A 23133-nucleotide genomic window follows, 5' to 3' on the forward strand; every position below is an offset into this window, starting at 1 on the left:
ATTACCCTTTTGTTGATATTTTGTCTACTATTTATTGAAATTTATGAGCTTTAATCTCATTCACTCATTTCAAAATCTAAAAATATAGATTTAGTCTTAGTTTTGAATTATGGTGTTATAAGCATTACAAGATAACCTTACGATTATATATCCAGATTTGACAATATTTGTCACTGGTTGCGGGAATTAAGCATGAAATTTGTGCCCAAATCAAAATAATTCTATACTTTATGGTATTGTTGATTGTTCGATTTGTTAAATAATACAACCAATATTGAATTAGTAGGTGATCAAGTAAAAAAACAAAAATTAAGTTAGCATTAATTTGTGTGTATTATTTAATAGATAAAATAAAAACTAGGTTATTATATTTATCTCATTATTATTAAAAATTGAAAAAAAAATTATTAGAATTAATTAATCTCATTTAGGCCTATTTATTTTAATAAATTCTGCATCAAAATATAATTAATGAATTACAAATCGATTAGGGTTTTCCTCCACCACCGCATCCATCAAGGTGCCTCCCCGAATGTTGATGTCCACACATCGACACACACACACACTACATAATTTACACACGCACATAAATCATAACTTATAGTAGAATCGACACACATGCATACACAAAACACAAAAGTGGAAGAAGCGAGAGATATGAAGCACTGTTGTTGACCGTTGCAACCCACACATTGGCACACACCACGTAGGATCGCCGTCTCATACATCGACACACACCACGTAGAATTAACACTTACACACACACACACACACACACATAACTCGGCACTCGTACACGTAATCAACACACACAAGGGAGAGTGGCGAAGGGAAGATGGGGTAAGACTTAAAGTGAATTAAAGTAGTCCCTCGTCCCATTCAAGATGTTCACCTTTCCATTTTTTAGTTTGTCCTACTCAAGATGTTCACTTTCTATATTTAAAAATAAATCTCTCTCTCATCTCTCATTGTTAAAATATTCAATTACCTTTGGTTGCTCCACCAAGAGCATCCGCAATGGTGCGTATGTCCCGGCGGACTTCCCAAAAACACCTCCTGCCATATCATAAGGACCTCCCACTGCACTGCCACGTCATAAGAACATCCCACTGCACAATGACGAACATCCCCAAGGACATCCCGACTGACATCTACAATAAAAAAAATTCACAAATGCATAAATATGCAATTTACGGAATTAAAATTTCTACACGAATACGGAAAAAATGCAACGATTTTATTTAAATAGTAAAAAACATACATAATTATTTTTTAAAAAATTACATAGTTAAAAAAAATAAAAATACAACCCAAAGCTTCGACAAACACAGCCCCCGTCGCACTCCTCGTCGTCCCCGTGGCCAGTCCTGGCGTAACTCCCGGGCAGGGGTGGCATCCCCAAATCCCGCCTTATATCGTCGATGACATCCTTCAGCATCAACTTGTATAAGGGGTCAGTCGTTGCCTGCCACTTTTCCATGGTGTCTAGCAGGCTCTGCTGCTGCAGCATGCGGGCGAGATGGGTGAGCTCGGGATTAAGCTGGGAAGGAGCTGTCGATTGGACCTCGTGGAAGCCGCTGGCGCTTCCCCTAGCAATCCGCATCACGGTCTTTTGCCCAACCGGGTGACGGCGGCGGGAAGACGATTGAGGGGTCGGGATCTCTGCCTCGGCGTCGGGGAGGTCGTGGGAACCGGCACTGCTGCTGTATTCGCCGGAGGTGTTGATCTTCGTCCTCTTCAGCCAACCAGCTTCAACACCCGCACAAAACATGGCGGAATTCCGCACCACAAGATAGACCTCCCAATAATTGAAGAAGCCGAACTTCTTCTCCTTGTCGGGGTACTACTGCATAGACATAGTCTTCACATCCTCCATGGACATGCCACTCGTTGTCGTGCGGAGGTTGTTTTGGTAGATGCCGGAAAATCGGCTGAGCTGCCTCCTTAGCCGTTGCCACTATTTCCGGCATTGCTCTCCATCGTGAGGCTTTCCACCTGGCGGTTTGAATTTGAGATAGCTTTGGCTAATGCTCCACCACATTCTGTCGATATGCTGGTTAGCTCCGATGTAGGGATCCTCGACTATACCGACCTAGGCCTAAGCCATCGCGACGTACTCCACCATACTCCAGATGGTCCTCTTTCCCTTGTCGGTCTCCTCCTCCCTCCCTCGGCCCCCGTCCCATCCTCGTCCCTCGCACGCGAGGTAGTGCCCCTGCCCTTCCCCTTCCCTTTGCCCTTCTTCTTCGACCTCCCTACCACCGGTGGTATCTTAGTGGGAGACTCCCTGACCGGAGATAGCCCAACTCCTCAAAAGAGAAAGTCTCAATGCCGGTGAACTGAGTCTCCAGAGAAGTACTCTGGGAATCACTAGACAATAAATCCATGTAGGGGCGATAGACATTGTCCCTAGGTGATTGGGGCATCATCAGCGCCATTTCGGGCATCATCCCGGACATCCTTGCAGTTCCGCCGGTGTTTCCCCCACCTCAAACGGGAAACGTCTGCGTTTGTGACTCGCTCATGGCGGGAGAATCACTGTCTTGTTCCATTTATCTTCAAAAGAAATGAAAGTAGAGAGAGAGAAACTCGTTAAAACAAGTGGTGCGAATGAAATGAAGTTCAACGAGCCGTATATATAGAGTTTTTTTTTAAAAAAATAAAAAATCGGGACGTCTGTCGTGGAACCGCAATGGCGGACGTCCCGACGGACGTCACCGGAAGCCCTCCGAATACCTCGCGTCTGCCGGGGGAAGTCCGCGTCCGCCTTCTTGCGCCTAATGACGGACGTCCCGCTTGGACATCCGGCACGCCGGTCCGACGTCCGGCGGGAAGTGCGCCATTGCGGATGCTCTAACTCCACCTAACAACTCCTTTTAAAATCTCGTGCCACTCAAGAATGTGGATATCTTGAGTGGCACAGAGAGAGTATTATAATTCCAAGAGAACACTAAATCATATGCACGTCGTATTTTAGTGATGAACCGAATTTATTTATTTTATCTTAGTAACCAAACATGGGATTACAGTACTATTGAGCAAAGCTAATAATAGCCTTACTAGGAATTGAATGAGACCCCGAATTCGGATGATATTTTGCTGGTAGTTCGTCGGTAATTAAGGATGAATAATATTTCATTGAGAGTGGAAATGGAAATGGAAATGGAAATGGAAATGGAAGAGGCCCTCCGAGCATGGATCCGACCACTAAATCTTTCAACTCGTTTGATCATACGCTAAGACAAGTTTATGTGAACAATTTTGATACACGTATAACATACGATGACAGCCAAGTATAATATCATTTCATGTGTGTGCACGGACACGGATGTACATTAGTTCCACAAGGGCAAATGCCCCTCAAAAAAAATTTATTTGTGCTATTTTGAGCATTATTTGTACATTTTTTATAAATATCCTTATAATTTATATATACCTCTTCTCAAATTCTTAAAATACCTTTATCTATATTTTTGTCTCAGGTATATAAAATTTCTGGGTCCGTCCCTGTGTTTGAATCTAAGAAGAGATGAGAAAAAATAAAATGTGCAGAATATATTTAGGGGAAAGAGCATACATAAATGGATTGTACTATCAAGTAGGATTTGAATGAGAAAAAACAGAAGGGTATGTGGGTCATATACACACGTTGTCTTGAGGCAATTCCATGTGCCCACATGGCGCTGCTCTCTCATCATTCACACACATATTTACTCTTCTTCTCCTCCTTCTTCTTCTTCCCTCCCCACTAATCAATCCCATTCCTCTTCCTATTCCTCTCCCACCATAAATAAGTCAACAATAACATCCAACTTATACTAATCTATACCCAAGATTTGATTTTTATGTACCTATCTCTCTCTATGTAGTGAGTTTACACACACACACACACACAACACGCAGTGGAGAAATGGAGAAGGCCAGTAATGGGTTTGTGAGAGCAGATCAGATAGATTTGAAGAGCTTGGATGAGCAGCTCGAGAGGCATTTGAATAGGGCCTTGACTCTGGAGAAGAGCAGGAAGAGTCAAACTCAAGATGATTTCTCCCTCCCCTCCTTCTCCGCCTCCACCGCCGCCGCCGCCGCCGTCGTCCGGAGGCCGAGGCAGGAGTGGGAGATTGACCCTTCTAAGCTGATCATCAAGAGCGTCCTTGCACGTGGCACCTTTGGCACCGTCCACCGTGGCATTTACGACGGCCAAGATGTCGCCGGTCAGTCTCCTACCTTTTCCAATCAACAGATTCCCTTTTTATGAATCCTTTAAAGATGCAAACTTTTTTTATCATTTCTCTCATTGTTACCACCGTGGCTGTGCAAATCTGATTCGATTCATATGTAAAAACAAATCTTTTTCATTAAATAGTAGAAATATGGAGTGTTGATGCCTCTACACATTTGATTTTGGTCCAAAATTAAATCTTTTTGATGTGTCAGTTTGTAATGGTCCATGTTCTCTTGTGGGATAGCTGCAAGAACTCCAAAGATGTCATCTTTTTCCAGTAATTTTGGTTGGGAAGAATTGCTTTTTTTTTGGTGTGTGTGTGTGGATTTGAGAAATTGAGTGTCTTCTTATGGAAGCCGTGACTAGTGGCACGGGTTCAGATTGGGGTTGAAGGTGACTGCCATAACTTAAGCTGGTATTTTAGCTTTCATATGATTCAACCATTTTTTATTTATTTTAATGTTTTGACTTGTGTGTATCTCAGATATCAGAGGAAAAATAGTTGTTTAGTCTTGGCAAAACAGAGGCCTATTATTTTAACTGTAATGATTAAATGAGGATGCATTAGTTAATATTAACTTGTACCTAGAATGCAGGATCTTGGCTTTCTGCTTCAATATAATATAAATCGTGATGCAGTTTGCAGTGATGTTAACTTCAATAACAGTGATCTAGAAACCTGCGTTAGTTAATCTATCATAGATTATGTTTTTGGATTTATTTGCCTTTTGTTGTTTCATGGCATTGCTGTCACAGTTGGTTGGCGTTGGTAATGCAAACTTATTGATTTGCTCAAATGTAGAATTGATTAACATTTCTTATGGAAAATTGAACAGTTTGAATCGGTGATATCGTCTAATCCCGATGAGGAGTGTTCTAACTATGTTTGGATAAGATAAACTCTAAAAAAAAGGGACTAAAAAATGAGAAAGCTTCAATGAGTCAAGGGAAAGTTGGGGACCAAGAATGCAACCTTCTATGTTTAGGACCCACCAAACAGTATGACTATTTATTTCTTCTGAGGGCCTTTTTTGATAGTTGATAGTAACATATTTTCCGAATAGCTTAAATCATATATTTTCAACTAGAACAATGCTGTAGTTGGTATTCACTATTGCACTTCAAAGAAGCTAGAAAAAAAGAAAACGAAGCTTGAGTACACCGAGGTTTAATATAACCCTCAAGAAATCATGGGATCTGAGTCATGTACAGCTCTTTCATAGTTGGGGTTGATTCGTAGATCCCAGTTACAAGTTGTCGCTCTGCAGCTACTACTTCTTTTCCTTGTTGATTCATCATCATTTTGCTGATGTTTGTATGGTTATTAATGTTTGGTAGCCTTATGTGATCCTCAGTTAAACTGCTCGATTGGGGAGAAGAGGGCCACCGGACCGAGGCTGAAATTCAATCCCTAAGAGCAGCTTTCACTCAAGAAGTTGCTGTTTGGCACAAACTCGAGCATCCTAATGTAACAAAGGTCGATCTCCCTTGCTATTTTTTCGGCTTATTTTGTTGATATTTGAAAAGTAATCATGTTTAGGTATATGTGAAAGCTGTAGTCATCCTTGTAGAATCTTCCTGTCACTGACCTTACATTTTCCAAAATCCTTCTGCAGTTTATAGGTGCAACGATGGGCTCTTCAGGGCTAAACATTCAGACAGAAACTGGCCATATTGGCATGCCTAGTAACATATGTTGTGTCGTTGTGGAATATCTTCCAGGCGGTGCATTGAAAAACTACCTCATAAAGTTCAGGAGAAAGAAGCTCGCGTTTAAAGTTGTTGTGCAAATGGCACTAGATCTGGCTAGAGGGTACTTTCCCCATTCGTATTCGTTTACAGTTCTTACAAAATTGTTTCGTGTTGTTTTTTATATCTAGCATCGTCTCGTTTTGGCTTCCTAGGTTAAGTTACCTTCACTCTCAAAAGATTGTTCATAGAGATGTCAAAACAGAGAATATGCTGTTGGACAAGTCACGAACGGTTAAGATAGCTGATTTTGGAGTTGCTCGCATAGAAGCCTCAAATCCAAACGACATGACAGGGGAGACGGGAACTCTTGGATACATGGCTCCGGAGGTATGAGTGCTTTCCATTTTATCGTTTGATTTGCTCTTGGCAAATTGGATTCGTAAATGTGAAAAACGATGAACTGCTGCAGGTTCTAAATGGAAACCCTTACAACAGAAAATGCGACGTCTATAGCTTTGGAATCTGTTTGTGGGAGATATACTGTTGCGACATGCCATATCCCGACCTCAGCTTCTCGGAGGTTACATCAGCAGTCGTGCAGCAGGTAATATATTTATAAAACTTGGGCTCAAAACTTTAACGTTTTGCCTTTTGTGTTGGTTGATCACTCTGTTTGTGGACAGAATTTGAGGCCTGATATACCTAGATGCTGCCCGAGTTCCCTTGCAAACGTGATGAAACGATGCTGGGATGCGAATCCAGACAAGAGGCCCGAAATGGACGAGGTGGTTGCCATGATAGAGGCCATCGATACGTCTAAAGGTGGTGGAATGATCCCGGTCGACCAGCAACAAGGTTGTCTCTGCTTCCGTACAAAACGAGGTCCATGAAGAGTTGGATTCAGTTTTCTTGCAACAAGAAGATGAAGAGCAAGAAATGTGTTTGGTAGTTGTGGATATAGACTAACAAGCTTTGCTGCATATTACTTGCATTGTGTAAAGATTTACAAGTATTATTAATTCATTTTATTACTACTATCTTTTATTTTGTTTACTTATGTAGTTAATAACTTAATATTGAGTGGGGACAAAGTTAGATCAATCGCCCACATATAAAATAAATTTGAATTTGATGAATCTATAATTTTCACGGGGCTCGGATTTTTAAAATGGAGCTTGTAATTTTCAAATTAATCCATCCAAACAAATAGTCTTTTTTGTCATTTTAATCCATCCTATAAATTTATTCTGCGCTTCATTTTAGAAAAAAAAATATTACTAACAATTAAACAATACAGGACTTATAATGTGAGCTCACTATTCATTAACACTATACTACAATCACATTTTTCATTTTCTATTTTACCAATTTCACATTAAAACCTTAACGTCTCCAAAACCTTTATTTATAGGGAAGAGGGATTATTATATACTGGATGTTTGAATTTGAAATTGGATTATAATTTTATACCCTAATAATTTAAGTTTTAATTGTACACTCAAAATTAATAAATACTAGTACAGTAGTACTACTGTTTGGTAGACATTTCATTTCTCCTACACACATGAAACACACACATTGCAATACCGGCAAACGCAAGAATTTGAAATTACAATTTTACATTAAGTATTTAATTTACTAAATAAATAGTTTTCAATTGAATTAAAATACTATAGTTTTAAATTCAATCACATAAAATTATAATTACAACAAACTTAGAAATCAATTGCCAAACACACGCGTAAAAATTTTGTAATTAAAGCATACTAAATTCTGTTATCGGTGGGTGCGATCGATAAAAAAAAATCTCTTATCGATAAAACTACGTCGTTGTAGTAGCAAAACATTATCCTCTTAATTTGTCATGGCGATCATAACTGAAAAGATAAAGGTGATGTGTAATGAGAAATTAACTTTTAGCAGAAGTCTTGTCTTGTAAACGCTAAGTGTATGTTAAAATTAATTTTATTGAATTAATTAAGGTGTGATCTTATCAACAAAAAAGTGTGCTAAAGTTGAGGTTGCAAAGCGTGTAAACATAAGAAAAACATAAAAGTGGAAAACAAGTGTAGACAAAAAGAGTGAGAGAATTTATATTGATGTACTCAAAAGTTATTGTTATTACAGCATAAACACAGGAAACAGTTGTTCATGTGTGGGAAAAACAAATGATAAATGGTAAGCAAGAGCAGATCGACGCTCGAGCATTATTGGTGAGCACATCTCGAATTCAAAAAAATATCGAAACTCTTATGCCTTGTTGTGGGCGTCGTGGAGCTCCAAATCGGATTGCTGCGGGCCTTCGTCTTCATCCCAGTTGGTGGTCTTGTAGTAGTATGCGTACAACCCTAGCTGCACCATTCCAGAGATAACTCCCAAGCCATTTGGAATCTACACCCCACCAAAACAACTCATCAAAAAACATTCAATGGAGTACAATCATGGTATATATGATTGATTACCAAGATGTAGGCATCAAACTTGACGAGAGCATAGGTGGACCACACCATGCCATTGCAGAGGTTGGCCAATGACAGGTAGAAGGGCAAGTACTTCACACTCTGCGTCTTGATAACTCGTTTCTACATCGCATACAAACATGCATAAATAAATAGTTATTAATATACAAATGAATAGATTGTGAGAGAAATGCACCATGACGGTCAGGGGCGATGCGTACATCCCGATGTTCATCACGATGCAAATAAGTCCAACCAGCATGGACCTATTTGTGGTGCCATGGAGGAAGAAGAAGGTGATGAACACGACAAAGAAGAATAAAACGGCTTCTCCAGCTAGTATGAGCAACATTGCTCGCTGATTAAATAGGATTAATCAATAAATCAATTAAGTAACCAGTAATGAATGAATGGATGAATGAATGAATGAATGAATGAATACGCACGCGTTTAGCCCAGGTGTTGGAGTAGACGAAGAAGACGCCAACGTAGACGGACTCAATGACCAAGCCTATGCCATTGATGGTGATGACTAGGAGGCTGTCGGGATGCACAGCGGGCATGCCATATAAGCACCACATTGCGCAGTTGAGAGCCGTCACAAGATAAGGGTGTGGTTTGAAATGCGACACGGATTTCTCTTGCCATATCTTGTGGAATGTTGGGCTACATGCATATAATATGATTCCCAATTAATAATCAATTTGTATGATTTAAATTAATTAAGCATAGGGTTAGAAAATTACAGTGGGGAAAGGAATAGGAAGAAGGAGATCACATTTCCTGCAAATGGGATGAATTCATTATACATTAATCCAATAGATTAATATTGAAGAGAAAATTAGGGTTTGAATAACCAACCAATGATCCCCACAGTGGTCCTCAAGGCATCAGCATCCATAGTCATTTTCAAGCGCTTATGAGACTAAGATGATTAATGAGCTTTTGTTGTAAGAAACTCTTTGTTGTGAGTGATGGTGATTTGAGTGCAAAACTGAAGATATATTTATATGAAAAATTAGAGAAATCTTCGATGCAATCTGACCATTGAATATTAGGACATGTTCACTACATTCATTGTGGGTTCTCATTAAATGAAACAAGGGCATAAATGTGTTTCCTGGGCCCACACAATTCACATACTAAATGGGCGTTCATTGACTCTTAATTGGGCTTCGGATTTGAAGAATTGAATTTTGCCATTTTTTTAACTTGCCCTTTTCCGACTGCCAATGACAGGTTTGCCCCTAACACCATCCCATGAAAACTATTTGCCGCGCACAGACGCACAATTTAGCGGCAATCGAAAATTGAATATTTTTACTCTGCGTAAATAAAGCTTCCAGTTTCATAACAAACACAGAGCATTACTGAAACAAAAATGCAATCCGGAGCGCTGCGAATGAAAGGGTTCGTGCCACCTACTAAACGGCCAATGTCTGCGGCAAAGGTGTGTTCAATAGGTTTGACGCAATTGCAATATTTTTGGTGTTGCTACCATTGTATTTCAGTTAATCAACTTTTGGCCGTTGTGGAATTGGTGTTTATAGGCTCTGTAGGAATGAATTCTTCACCAAGGCAGAAGTTTCGGAAGGGAGACCAGACGCGTAGAATGTGGACGCCGCGTGAGGAAGAGATCATGGCAGTGACACTCCTTGAACTCGTTGCTAGGGGGTGGAAATCAGATAATGGTTTTCGTGCGGGATACCTCACTAAGATCGAGGATAGTATTCGTGCAGAATTTCCAGACTCTGATATCCGCGGGAACCCTCACGTGAATTCAAAAATATCTGCGTGGAATAAGAGTTATGGTTCTTTGCGAAACATTTTGAGTCGGACAGGTATTGGATTCAATAGTGACGGGAAGCACAAGATTGAGTATGATGATGAGCAATGGGAACAAATCGTTCAGGTAATACCTGATCTTTTCAAAGCACTTAACCCTCATTCACACACTCATATGTTGTTAGTTTTTTGGTGTTGTTTGCGAATGATATAAAGACCCGAAATTTCAGGCTGATAAAGAAGCAAAGTTTATGCGCCCAAAGTCTTGGCCGTTGTGGGATACATGGAAGATTGTTTTTGGCAATGATCGTGCCGGAGGCGGTGGGGCGGAGCAACTAGACGGAGCGGCTGCTGGAGCGCGTTCCCAACAGTCTGGGGGCAGTCAATCCAACGACAACTACTACTATCCTTCCTTCGATGATTTTTCCCCCGGTGCAAGCATTCCCGTAAATGATATTCCTGATGTTAATGACCACGTTTCAGGACAGAGTGAGCAGGGGACATCAGCCAACAAAGCTAGCAGCCTCAAAGGAAAAAATGTCTCCGGCGACACTGCAATGACGGAGTTTCTTGCAAATCTACACTCGGAGACCAATGCAAGGCTGGAGGTCATCTCGTCAAGGATCGGATATGAGTTTGACCTGGCCAAGGCTAGAGAGGATGTGTTTGAGAAGCTATGTACTGTGGATGGCCTTACTCTAGCGCAACGATATCAGTTATGCAACATCTTGGGTGACAAGCCTCAGCGACTCCATATATTTACTTGTATGCCGGAAGCTGCTAGACTTGGGTACGTGTTGATGCTTATCGATGAGAATCGCAGGGGGATCTGAATGATCGTTTTATAGTTGGTATGGCTATTACTTTTGCCCTCTTTTGGTATGTGTAAGCTAGTATCTAAATTGTCAGACCGATCTTTTATTTTTTGAAGAATAGTTATGTACGTGGGACGTGTATGATGAGCTGCAACACTGAAATCTTATTTCGGTTTATTGGTGACAAATTCTGTTAATGAATGCTTTCGTGATGTTGGTTGTAATTAGCAGTCTTTGGTATACTTTGATACACGAATTAGACCTTCTTCTGAATGTCTCAGAATAGAGATAAAACAAAGAAGCAACCCCTTCTCATAATATATCATATATTTAGATAGGCATCAATGCAGGCCCTAATGGTCTGCAAATATGGTGATAATAATACATCCGCAAAAGTCATATAAGGAGATCAGACAACAACGTCCCAAACTACATTGTATCACATGCAAAATTCACACAGTGTGAGTCACATGAGGACTCTTGTCACCCTGCTTCCGTCGCTCATTTGTGAAGATGTGGCAACCCCCCAATGGGTGAGTAGGAACCACAACAGCTTCCCTTCGGGGAGATATACAGCTGACCAGCAGGAGCGAGCATATGCGGTGGGGGTTTTCGATAAGTCCTCCCCTCCTTGGACCTCACTTGTGAAGGCCCATCAGAAGAACATTTGTGCTGGACTCCATGTCCATAATTGGATGTTCTTCGTCAAACAACTTGCGTCGAACAGGTCCACGAGGAAATGTCACCGGGGAGTTAACTTCTTCGTCAAATGTTCCTGCAACAAACAAAGATGACTCACTTGGAAGCTTCTCCATGTTGTCGGATGGGACAATAACTTCCGTTGAATGCTCCAATTTCACGTCGCCCATCCCAAATAGACACGCAAGGGTAGGAAAGATGGGCTCTTCGTGATGGTAGTATGCTTTGGCCAATTCATATTTCTACACAACATAGACGGGTAGACGATGCACAACAAGACAAATATTGTTATTTGATAAGTCGTATTCTAGGCTTTGGTCACTGGTCAGTATGATGTGCATAATTGAATTATATCTGCAAAACAGTTGCGTAAGTGTGCAGGTTGAGTGTTCTAGCCAGTAGGCAAAGCTTCGGATACTTCAGACGAAAAGGGCGCCAGGAGGGTGCAATACTGGCCAGGATGCATGCAAATAAAGGTTCGAGATGGAGAAGAAGGATAGCTGGGGCTGGTCAACCGCAATTAAGGGCAGAGATGTCATTTCGCAATGAGGTTTTACCCTAAAATCAAGGGCAAGCCTCCCTATAAAAGGAAGCCACTTGGAGAGATAAAACACTGATCTAGATACCATCATCACTCTTAGGTAGAAATCTCTCGGTAGTTCAGTTCTTCAGCCCAGTCCAGATTCTCATTCCTCACCACAACCATGATTACCTGAGTTCCAGAAGTTCGCCGGAGTTCCAATTGTTCTCATTTCAGCCAGTGTGATCGTAGTTTAGCTGTTTCATCGCCTGGAGTGGCAAACAATCTTTAATCGCTTTCGAAGTTTATTTTCACTTGCTTTTCTTACGTTGGATTTGTGAAATTTTCTCTATTTTCTGACTTAAAGTATTTTGGTTGTGATCCAAACGTTTATTTGCTATGAATTTGCTTTTGATGTTTTCTTGCGTTTGATTTCCTTTCCTCCTGCCTAGATAACTTAGATTCAGCTGCATTAGTAATTTTCAAGTGTTACAAGCATGTTTTCATTCCCGATTGGTAGATCTGAGTTTATAAGTCTAGATAACTTTTAGATTTTGGTTCTGAAATGGTTAAGTGTGGAAATCTAGTTTACGTGAGTTTCGCCACCTTGCATGTCAACCAGTAAGCATGATTTACAGTTTCACTAGTGTAATCTTTGAATTTGATGTTAAAATCGGTGGATCTGAGTTGTGATTTGTTGAATCTGAAGTTGTTCATAGAGTCTGGATTGTTGTTTGATTTTCGATCATGTTGTTTGGAGAAGATGATGTCCACATCCTAGTTTTGGGACCACTTTTACTTTTTGGGTTACTTTATGCTTTTTAGTAGTCACCCTGGGGCAGACTGCTTGTGATGTGAAGCCCCATGTTATCGCAATTCTGCCTACGTACTGCGGGAAGAGCTATGAATGCCCTTACGAGTTCCTTCATGAGTTTTGTAAGATTTGTAGGGCGCAGAGGAGGCCAGCAGGGGCAACCGAGGATGACTACAGATTGAAGGCTCTGCCGTTCGTTTTGAAAGGAGAGGCAAACACCTGGTTCATGCGACTGCCTCCTAATTCCATCGAGAGTTGGGCCGACTTCAAGTCAGCTTTCCTAGGAGAATTTTTCCCGTCATTGAAGACGAGCGTGCTGAAGAGAGAGATCACTAGTGTGAAGTAAGGGTACGATGAGCCCTTGAGTGATTATTGGGCGAAGTACATGGGCCTCTTGGATGCGTGTCCCAACCATCCCATGGCGGATATAGAGGTACATCATACCTTTTATGAGGGAATGAACAAGGCAACAAAGGACCTAGCAAACTCCTCGTTAGGAGGAAGCTTCACGCAGTTGAGGGTCAGCGAAGCTAAGAGGATCCTAGGGAAACTTTTGAGCGCGAAGAAGGAGTACGACAATTCAAGAGATGGTTACAGCAGAGAAAGGATTGCCAACGCCTTGTCTACTGACCAGGAGCAGAAGATCGAGCAAAAGATGGATTTGAAGAAGGACGAATTGAAGAAGACACTCCTGAGCGCAATCGAGAAGAATGCACCACCGACTTCCCCAGCTGGGAACTATAAGGGTGCAGAACAGGGAAACCAAGGACCGAGCTATGATCAGCCTAATGACTTCGTGAATATGGAGCAAGTCAACGCTGCTGGGTATTATAATTCTAGTGGGCATTGGATCCAGGGGAGACAACGGGATGCACCATGGAGGGACCATCCGAACTTTCGATGGGGAGATGGGGGCCAAAATCAAAACCAAGGTCCAAGTCAGAACCAATACCACTCTCACCCGAACCTGAATTTCAACTGGAGCCCAGAAAATCCAAACAACCAGTTCAACTGGTCAGGAAGGAACCAACAATCCCATAGTCAACAACCTCAAAACCAACACCCACAAAACCAAAACCCTGTTTATGTACCACCCCACCAGAGAAACTTTCAAAATTACCAGAATCAGCCTAACCAGGGTCCGCAACATCAGCAAAACCAAAACCAGTTCCAAAACCAGAACCAGAACCAATATCACCATGACCAGTACAACCCTCCTGGTCAGTATATCCAATACCCACCTAACCAGAACCAACAAAACTTCCAAAATTTCCGTCCAAACCAAAGTTCCCAGTATAACCAGCACCAAGGCCCAAATCAGTCACAATATCCCAACAGGACAAGACGATCCATGGAGGACATGATGGGAGAATTTCTCGCATCGCAGCAAGGTATCAAGGGTGAGTTGCAATCCCACAACGAAGTAGTGCAGGGGATGCAAAATGCCCAGAAGGAATATAAAGTGAACATGGATATGATGAACAGACAGTTGGCCCAACTGGCCAGTTCGTTGGGTGATTTGAGAGGAAATTCAGGGAAACTCCCTTCTACAGTCCATATACCCGAAAAAGAGAATGTTAGTAAGGTGACACTGAGGTCCGGCACCACCTATGAAGGACCCCAACTGAAAAAAGCCAATGGAGAACCGAGTGGGATAAAAAAAAATGGGCGATACCATTTCATTGGAAAAGCTAAATAAACCCATGCCTCGGATGCAGGATCCGTTTTTCTTGGATGAAGAACCGTCAAGGAACAGTGAAACCGGAGGCATGCAGCCCAAGGTGGACTCATCTAAGGAGAAGGAACTGACGAAGGAAACTCCAGCCCAGAATGCACCCGAGAAAGACTCCGGGAAGGCTGTTGAGGGACCGACGGAAGGAACTAAAGGGGAGAGGCCATTCCCTTTCCGTTTTGTTACCAAGAGAAAGAAAGAAAACCCAGTGGACTACATGTCAATTTTTGGGAAGCTGGATGTCACCATACCATTCCTCCAAGCCGTGAAGTTACCCCCGCTTGGGAAGTTCATCAAAGAGTTCATAGCTGGGAAGGCCCGGGAGAATGGAAAAATCATGGTGGAAGGGATAGCGTCAGCAATAGTGCAGGAGAAGCTACCGCCCAAGAGGGCCGATCCAAGTATGTTCACTCTACCTATAATTATAGGAGATGTAAAGGTTGAGCATGCAATGTGTGATCTGGGAGCGTCTATAAATGTCATGCCATTGTCAATCTATAACCGGTTGAAAGGAGTGAAGTTGACAAGTACTAGGGTGTTGATCCAACTAGCTGATAGGTCATGCATAAGTCCTGAGGGTGTTTTAGAGAATGTGTTGGTTATAGTGCATGATTTTACCTATCCCGTTGACTTTTATGTGATCAAAATGAGTGAGTCTGAGGCTAGGGAATCTAGTGGTATCTTGTTGGGGAGACCATTTTTGAGAACAGCCAAAACAATAGTAGACATGGCTGAGGGGACAATTTGCATTGATTTCCATGGGGAGAAATTTACTTTTGATATCAATGAGGCCATGAAGAAGCCTATCGACTCTGAAAATTTATGCTATGTTGATGTGATTGACCCCCTAGTCCAAGATTTTCTTGAGACCGAATTATTGCAGGAGAAACTCTAAGCTTTAGATGTGTATGAGCAGGCTGACGTAGAAGCTGCTGCATGATGTGATCTGATCAGTAGCCAAGGGTTGACTGATGAAGAAATAGGAGTGATCAGGGAATTTTGCCAGAAATCGGAGTTTATAGGAGCCGCAGGGGCTCAGCTACCGGCCAGTATAGAGGAATCCTTAGGGGGAGAATTAGAAAAATAAGGTGAAACTGAAAGAAACCCTCTACCCGAAGACACACTTCCACCCCAAGTTGAGCTGAAGAAACTGCCATCGAATCTGAAGTATGCCTTCCTCGGAAAGGAGAGCTCATATCCAGTGATCATCAGCAGCAGCCTTACAAAGGAACAAGAGGTTAGGCTACTGACTGTGCTGAGCAAGAACAAGAGAACAATTGGATGAAGTCTTACAGATTTAGTGGGAATAAGCCCCGACATCTGCATGCACCACATTTGGCTGGAGGAAGGAGCAAAGGCACACCGAGACGCGCAGAGGAAAGTAAACCCTAACATGCAGGAGGAAATATTGAAGGAAATCCTGAAGTTGTTGTCGCTAGGGATTATCTATTCAGTGCCGGACAGCGAGTGGGTCAGCCCCATTCACATGGTCCCAAAGAAGTCGAGGATCCAAGTCGTTCAAAATGAGAGGAATGAGCTGATACCAACGAGGCTAGTCACAGGTTGGCAAATGTGCATAGACTACCGCAAGTTAAACAACGCAACCAGAAAGGACCATTTCCCTTTGTCTTTCATCGATCAAATGTTGGAGCGACTAGCTGGAAAGAAGTACTTTTATTTTCTAGATGGGTACAACGGATATTTCCAAATTTACGTGGATCCTGAGGACCAGGACAAGACCACCTTCACTTGCCCATTCGGAACCTATGCATACAGACGCATGCCTTTCGGCCTATGCAACGCTCCAGGTACGTTTCAACGATGTATGATGAGCATATTCTCCGATTTGATTGAGGACTCTATAGAGATATTCATGAATGACTTCACGGTCTACGAAGACTCTTTCGACTTATGCCTTCTTCATTTGGACATAGTTCTAGAGCGGTGTCAAGCAAAAAGTCTGGTTTTGAATTTTGAGAAGTGTCATTTTATGGTCACCGAGGGGATTGTTCTAGGACACGTGGTCTCAGAGAGAGGAATCCAGGTGGATCGAGCCAAGGTGGATGTTATATCCAAATTGCCGTTCCCTACTGATCAGAAGGAGATAAGGGGTTTTCTGGGGCACGCCGGATTTTATCGAAGATTTATCAAGGATTTCTCCAAGATCGCCCAACCCCTTACCCGACTTCTCAGAATGAAGTGGAGTTTGTTTTTGATGAGCAATGCAAGGCTGCTTTCAACCTTCCCAAGGAAAAGCTGATATCCGCACCTATCATACAGGCTCCTGACTGGGAATATCCTTTCGAAGTAATGTGTGACTCCAGCGACTATGCAGTGGGAGCCGTACTGGGTCAGAAGATCGATGGGAAGAGGTACGTAATTTTTTATGCATCTAAGACTCTGAATCAAGCCCAGCGGAATTACGATACCACTGAAATGGAGATGCTGGCAGTGGTGTATTCTTTCGAGAAGTTCCGGCCACATTTATTGGGATCCAAGGTCATCGTATATACTGACCATGCAGCGATTAAGTATCTGATTGCCAAGAAAGAATCCAAACCCCGTTTGATCCGATGGGTACTCTTGTTACAAGAATTTGATTGGGAGGTGGAAGATAAGAAATGAGTCGAGAACAAGGTGGCAGGCCATTTGAGTAGAATAGTGCAAGATGGAAACAGCGAAGAGGTGCACAACAAGTTTCCAGAGGAGCATTTATGTGAGGTAATTTTTGAGGTCAGGAAAATTGACTGGGAAGAAGTGATGAAGCTTACTGGCCAGTACGATACAACAAAAGGAAAAGAAACGGTAGGGCAAGAACCATGGTGATATAAACGGGAAGTCCAAGGCCCGGGCTGACCCGACCACGACTCCCCTTAAGCTGCCCGGAAGGCCCGTCACGAGATCAATGAGACAAAGGCTTCGGGAAGGCGTTTCAAACTTCATTAGGAGGGGAATGGAGGAGGCAGATGGAATGCCCGGTCGGGCGAATCCACACCTCCAAAACGCCCGACCGGGCGTTTGTGCGCTGAGCATCGTCCACAGTCCAGAAAGTTCGCCCGACCGGGCGATTTCACCATCCCAGAACGCCCGACCGGGCGTTTGTGCGCTGAGCATCGTCCACAGTCCAGAAAGTTTGCCCGACCGGGCGATTTCACCATCCCAGAACGCCCGACCGGGCGTTTGAAGAAGCAGCGCCGAATCCAGAAAGTTCGCCCGACCGGGCGATTTCACTTTCCCAAAACGCCCGGCCGGGCGATTCAACTTTTACATCCGATTTTCCTTGTGTTTTTAGCCCTTTTCTTGGGTTTCCAACCCTAACTATAAATATCCTTTTTGTAAGACTTTAAGGGCAGACTTTGATGAATGTTATTATGAAGACTCCTTTGAGAGCATCTCCCATGTGAGATTTCTATCCAAATTCCTACATTGTAGGTTGCTTGTTTTATGTTCATTTGGCTAAATCAAGTATAGGTATGCATTTATGGTTGTGTAGTCATGAATGTGGAGCCAATGGAGTGTTTGCTTTGGGTGAAAGTAGCCTAGGGTTGCCCACATCTCTTTGTGGGAGGTCATAGGTCCTCAAAGAGGATTCCTCCTTCTTTACACTTTCTTCTCACCTTCTTTCTCTCCATCCAAAACCATTTTGAGTTTAGTTTTTGTGGCTAGCTCAACTTATCTTTACTTTATCTTTGAAAACACAAAAAAATTGAAATCAAACACCGCTTTGGGTATTTCTTGGGCACATGGAAGGTTTCCCTCACAAGGAACCTTTATCATTTGGTATCTAGAGCCTAGGTGCCTACCAAGTGTTTGATTTTAAACCTCTATGAAATTTCATTTTCCTTGTTTTTCCTTATTTCTTTTGTTTTAGCCTTTGCTTGTTTATTGGTCAATTGTTGTAGGATTGAGCTGATTTTTGGTGTGCATGAACCTTGATATATGAACTATTGTCCTGAAAAATCTCAGCCAAAAATTCTATCATTTGATAGGTCAAATTAATGTGTGAAGTTGCTGCCCTGTTTTGTGCCCTAGTTTGACAGATTTGGGGAAAACGTAAAATCGAGGGTCTTCTCGAAAACCTGCTATATTGGGGATATTTTTCCCTCTTTCTAAACCCTTTAATCTTGTTATCTACCAAGTTTCATCAATTTTGGGGTTGGGTAGCCATATCAAAAAAATTTCCTAAAGATCAGCCAAGAGTTACATAAATTTTCAGCTCAACTAAGTTTGTTTGTTAGCTTCCTTAGGCATTGAACCTTACTTTCACATGCTTGATTGGCCTTACTTGCTTGGTTATATTGCCTATGTGTATACCTTGATTGATTTGTCTTAGCGCTTGCATTTTGGAAGTTGGATATTGAGAGTGAGTGAACCTAGCCCTCACTATATTCTAAGCCTTTTTCCGAGTGACATTGGTGAGTGAATTGGGGGTGGGATTACCAATTGGGAAGTGAGTTCTTACTAAAATCTCCCCTTCTTGTGTGTGTGAGTGTGGATTTTACTAACCCTTAGGACTAGATCCTAGTTTTTTTTTTTATTTCTTATTGTAGGTACCATTGTGAATGCCACCTCGTACTAGATCCACCACGATGGGGGATCCGCAACCGGGTGCGAGCACGAGTCTTAGTGTGGCGGGGGATGAGTTGAAAAACTTGATGGAAAAAATTATGACGGATTTGAGGGATCTAAAAGAAGGCCAAACCACAATGCATGTCACTCAAGATGCTATGTTCGGGGATTTGAAGGAACTCAAGGTGAACCAAGCATCCATCCATGAAAACCAAACTTTTCTCCACGACGAGCTCAACGCTTTGAAGGCCGTGCGACTATCAAGGTCAAACACCCCTAGGAGCAATCACACACATCATGATGCCTCCGAGGGGAGTAATGGAGAGGAAGAGCCATATGGTTGGTACGATCATGGGGGGCGCGGGGGACAAGGAGGAGGACGGAATGGGAATAGGAATGGTAGGTTCGGGAACATGATGGGCGGAAGAGGAAATGGAAACATGGGGCACCATGGGTGGAATGGTAGGCATGGAAGATATAGAAACTATGAGGAGGAGATGGAGCCGCGGTATGATGATCCCACCAAGTCTATCAAGCACACATTTCCCGAGTTCCACGGCAAGTTTGATCCCGAGGCCTACTTGGAATGGGAGTCACAAATGAGCAAAATTTTCTCACTCCATAACTTTTTGGAAGGTGATAAGGTGAAGGTGGCAATAGCCGAGTTTCGTGGCAATGCGGATACATGGTGGAATGATACGATGAGGAGGAGAAGGATGGTTAGGGGAGGGGAAGTGGGTTCGTGGGCGGAGTTGTGTGAGCTCATGAGGACTACCTTTGTACCAAAGTCCTATTTCCTCCGACTTCGAGGGGAGTTTCAAGATTTGAAGCAAGGGACGAAGAGCGTAATGGAGTACTACTATGAACTCCTATCATTGATGAGCAAGGTAGGGGTGGAGGAGCGAGAAGAGGCGACTCAAGATCGATTTATCCATGGCCTTAACATCAACTTGAAGCACAAGGTGCAAGTGGAGGCATTGAGGGGAATTTCCTTGGACGAGGTGATTGGGTTTGCCGACACTTTTGAGAGGCAAAGTAAGGAGTTGGTTTCTAGCCGGGCTAAATGGGCGTCTAGCCAAACCGGAGGGACGGGGACTAGCAAGTGGAGTGCTCCCGGCAAGAAGGTGGAAAACATGGCCAATCCAAACACCCAAGGGAGGCCGATCGCGAAGGCTCTACCGGGTACTCAACCTATTAAAGCTATAGCCCCTATGGAAGACAAGAAGGTTCAATGTTTCAAGTGCAAGGGGTATGGCCATTATGCACGCGAGTGCCCAAACCAACGGGTAATGGTTATCGGGCAAGATGGTAGCGTGTATAGTGAGGAAGATGAAGAAGATGGGGAGGGTGTGGGCACTAAAGAAGTGAGCCCGGACACCGACATAGCTTTTTCTAGTGGCGAAGAAGAAGATACACCCTTAAGGGCTATGGTTGTACTCCGAATGCTCAATGTACAACCCAACCTTGAGGAGCATAAGGAGCAAAGGTGCAACATCTTTCATATGAAGTGTAAGGTGAAGTCCAAGACGTGCTTGGTCATCATAGATGGAGGGAGTTGTACAAATGTGGTGTGTGACCGGTTGGTGGCCAAGTTGGGATTGAAGGTACTTAAACACCCAAACCCCTACAAATTGCAATGGTTAGGGGACTCCGGAGAGTTGAGGGTGAAGGCTCAATGCAAAGTTCCATTGAAGATTGGAGAAGTTGAGGAAGACATCCTATGTGATATCATTCCTATGACGGCATGTCATGTTTTGCTAGGGAGGCCATGGGAGTTTGATAGAAGGGCCTACAAAAATGGCTTCACGAATGAGTATTTCTACATGCTCAACGGGTTGAAGGTTCGTTTGAAGCCATTGCTACCTAGTGCCGTGTTTGAGGCTAGCCAACATCTACAAAAGGAAAGAGAGAGAGATAGGGAAAAAAGGCTAGTAGAAGAATGTGAGCTAAAAAAGCCAAGTGAGAGTGGGGGGTGGTGAGAGAAAAATAAAAGCGCCCAAAGGAGAGCACCCACAAACAAGAGGGGGAAAGGAATGTTTGATAGCTAGTAAAACCGACCTTGGGTGGGCACTAAACAATCACCCCTCCGTTCTCCTCGTGGTCCGTAAGGATTTGTGCTTAGCTACTAACCTTGACCCGTATCCTTTGATTGTCCAAAGTGTGTTGCAGGAATTTGAAGATGTATTCCCGGAAGAACTCCCGAGTGAACTCCCTCCCATGAGGGGGATCGAGCATCAAATTGACCTTTTGCCGGGATCATCACTCCCAAACCGGGCCGCATACAAGGCGAACCCCAAGGAGACACAAGAGCTACAAAGGCAAGTCGAGGAACTCCTTGCCAAAGGTCTAATTCGTGAATCTCTATCTCCTTGTGCCGTACCCGTCATTCTTGTACCTAAGAAGGACGGAAGTTGGAGGATGTGTGTAGATTGTAGGGCAATTAACAAAATCACCATCAAATATAGACACCCTATACCTAGGTTAGACGACATGTTAGAGGATCTTTGTGGCTCTATATGTTTTTCTAAAATTGATTTGGCTAGTGGATATCACCAAATTCGCATGAAAGAGGGAGATGAATGGAAAACCGCTTTCAAAACCAAATTTGGCTTATATGAATGGCTTGTGATGCCTTTTGGTTTGACTAATGCCCCTTCTACATTCATGCGTTTGATGAATCATGTACTTCGTCCTTTTATTGGGAAATTTGTGGTGGTATATTTTGATGATATCTTGATTTATAGTCGTAGTGTTGAAGAGCATGCTAGTCATCTTAGGAATGTGCTTGAAGTGTTGAGAATGCATACTTTATATGCCAAGTTGCCTAAATGCACTTTTTGTGTTGAGGAAGTTGTGTTTCTTGGTTTTGTTGTGGGAAAGGAAGGAGTGCGGGTAGATGAGGAAAAGGTGAAAGCCATTAGGGAATGGCCAACACCTAGGAATGTGAGTGAGGTTAGGTCCTTTCATGGCCTTGCTAGCTTCTATAGGAGGTTTGTTAGGGATTTTTCCACAAAAGCTTCACCCTTGAACCACCTTGTCAAAAAAAATGTTGAGTTTAAGTGGGGGGAGGAGCAAGAGAGAGCGTTTAGTACTTTGAAAAATGACCTCACGCATGCTCCCTTACTAGCACTCCCCAATTTTGATAAAACTTTTGAACTTGAGTGTGATGCAAGTGGTGTGGGGATCGGGGGAGTTCTCATGCAAGAGGGTAAGCCCATAGCTTACTTCTCGGAAAAACTAAATCAAGCCCAATTGAACTACCCCACATACGACAAGGAGTTGTATGCTATAGTCCGTTGCCTTGAGAATTGGCAACACTACTTGATGCACAAGGAGTTTGTGATACACACGGATCATGAGTCTATTAAGTTCTTAGGAGGTCAACATAAACTTGATAAAAGGCATGCTAAATGGAGTGTTTTCCTAGAGACTTTTCCCTATGTCATTAGGTACAAGAAGGGAAAGGACAATGTGGTTGCCGATGCTCTTTCTAGGAAGCCTTTTGAGACCTTGCATGATGGCACTTTACTTGTGAGTGATACCGTGTGTTTGAGAAAGCGTGTGCTTACTATGTGTGCCTCCAAATATGTTGGATTTGAGTTTATTAAAGACCTTTATGAGCATGATCATGACTTTTCTTCTATTTACGGAGCTTGTGAAAAAGGTGCTTTTGATAAATACTATAAGTTGGATGGCTATCTTTTTAGAGAGAATAGGTTGTGCATACCTTCATGCTCTTTGAGAAACTTGTTGATTAAGGAGGCTCACCTAGGGGGCCTAATGGGTCATTTTGGGTTGCTTAAAACTTTTGACATACTAAGTGAGC

At 42.7% G+C, this 23133-nt stretch overlaps 2 protein-coding genes across 2 annotated transcripts; one reads left to right on the plus strand and one right to left on the minus strand.

The window, feature by feature from the left end:
* Window positions 1–3675: 3675 nt before the first annotated feature.
* On the plus strand, window positions 3676–6951 carry LOC121760118 (serine/threonine-protein kinase STY13-like). Its single transcript, XM_042155732.1, has 6 exons — window positions 3676–4211; window positions 5578–5699; window positions 5839–6035; window positions 6127–6301; window positions 6384–6518; window positions 6598–6951. Exons 1-6 carry the CDS (start codon window positions 3911–3913, stop codon window positions 6802–6804), a joined length of 1137 nt encoding a protein of 378 aa, XP_042011666.1. The 5' UTR covers window positions 3676–3910; the 3' UTR covers window positions 6805–6951.
* A 1030-nt stretch (window positions 6952–7981) lies between these two features.
* Window positions 7982–9313, minus strand: LOC121761547 (bidirectional sugar transporter SWEET5-like). The gene is made up of 6 exons (XM_042157190.1): window positions 9235–9313; window positions 9120–9156; window positions 8820–9039; window positions 8570–8731; window positions 8377–8496; window positions 7982–8305 (listed from the first exon to the last, which is right to left on the minus strand). The coding sequence occupies exons 1-6, from the start codon at window positions 9278–9280 to the stop codon at window positions 8165–8167; spliced, it is 726 nt and encodes a 241-aa protein (XP_042013124.1). The 5' UTR covers window positions 9281–9313; the 3' UTR covers window positions 7982–8164.
* Between the last annotated feature and the right edge of the window lie 13820 nt (window positions 9314–23133).

This window comes from Salvia splendens, chromosome 13 (genome assembly GCF_004379255.2).
Source record: "Salvia splendens isolate huo1 chromosome 13, SspV2, whole genome shotgun sequence".
Taxonomy (NCBI): Eukaryota; Viridiplantae; Streptophyta; class Magnoliopsida; order Lamiales; family Lamiaceae; genus Salvia; species Salvia splendens.

Coding starts and splice junctions, on each gene's coding strand:
- LOC121760118 (XM_042155732.1), top strand. CDS start 3,911: ATGGAGAAGGCCAGTAATGGGTTTGTGAGAGCAGATCAGATAGATTTG. Junction 6,036..6,126: donor GCACTAGATCTGGCTAGAGG/GTACTTTCCCCA, acceptor TTGGCTTCCTAG/GTTAAGTTACCTTCACTCTC. Junction 6,519..6,597: donor CATCAGCAGTCGTGCAGCAG/GTAATATATTTA, acceptor GTTTGTGGACAG/AATTTGAGGCCTGATATACC.
- LOC121761547 (XM_042157190.1), bottom strand. CDS start 9,280: ATGACTATGGATGCTGATGCCTTGAGGACCACTGTGGGGATCATTG. Junction 9,040..9,119: donor TTCCTATTCCTTTCCCCACT/GTAATTTTCTAA, acceptor ATATGCATGTAG/CCCAACATTCCACAAGATAT. Junction 8,497..8,569: donor CATCGCCCCTGACCGTCATG/GTGCATTTCTCT, acceptor TATGCGATGTAG/AAACGAGTTATCAAGACGCA.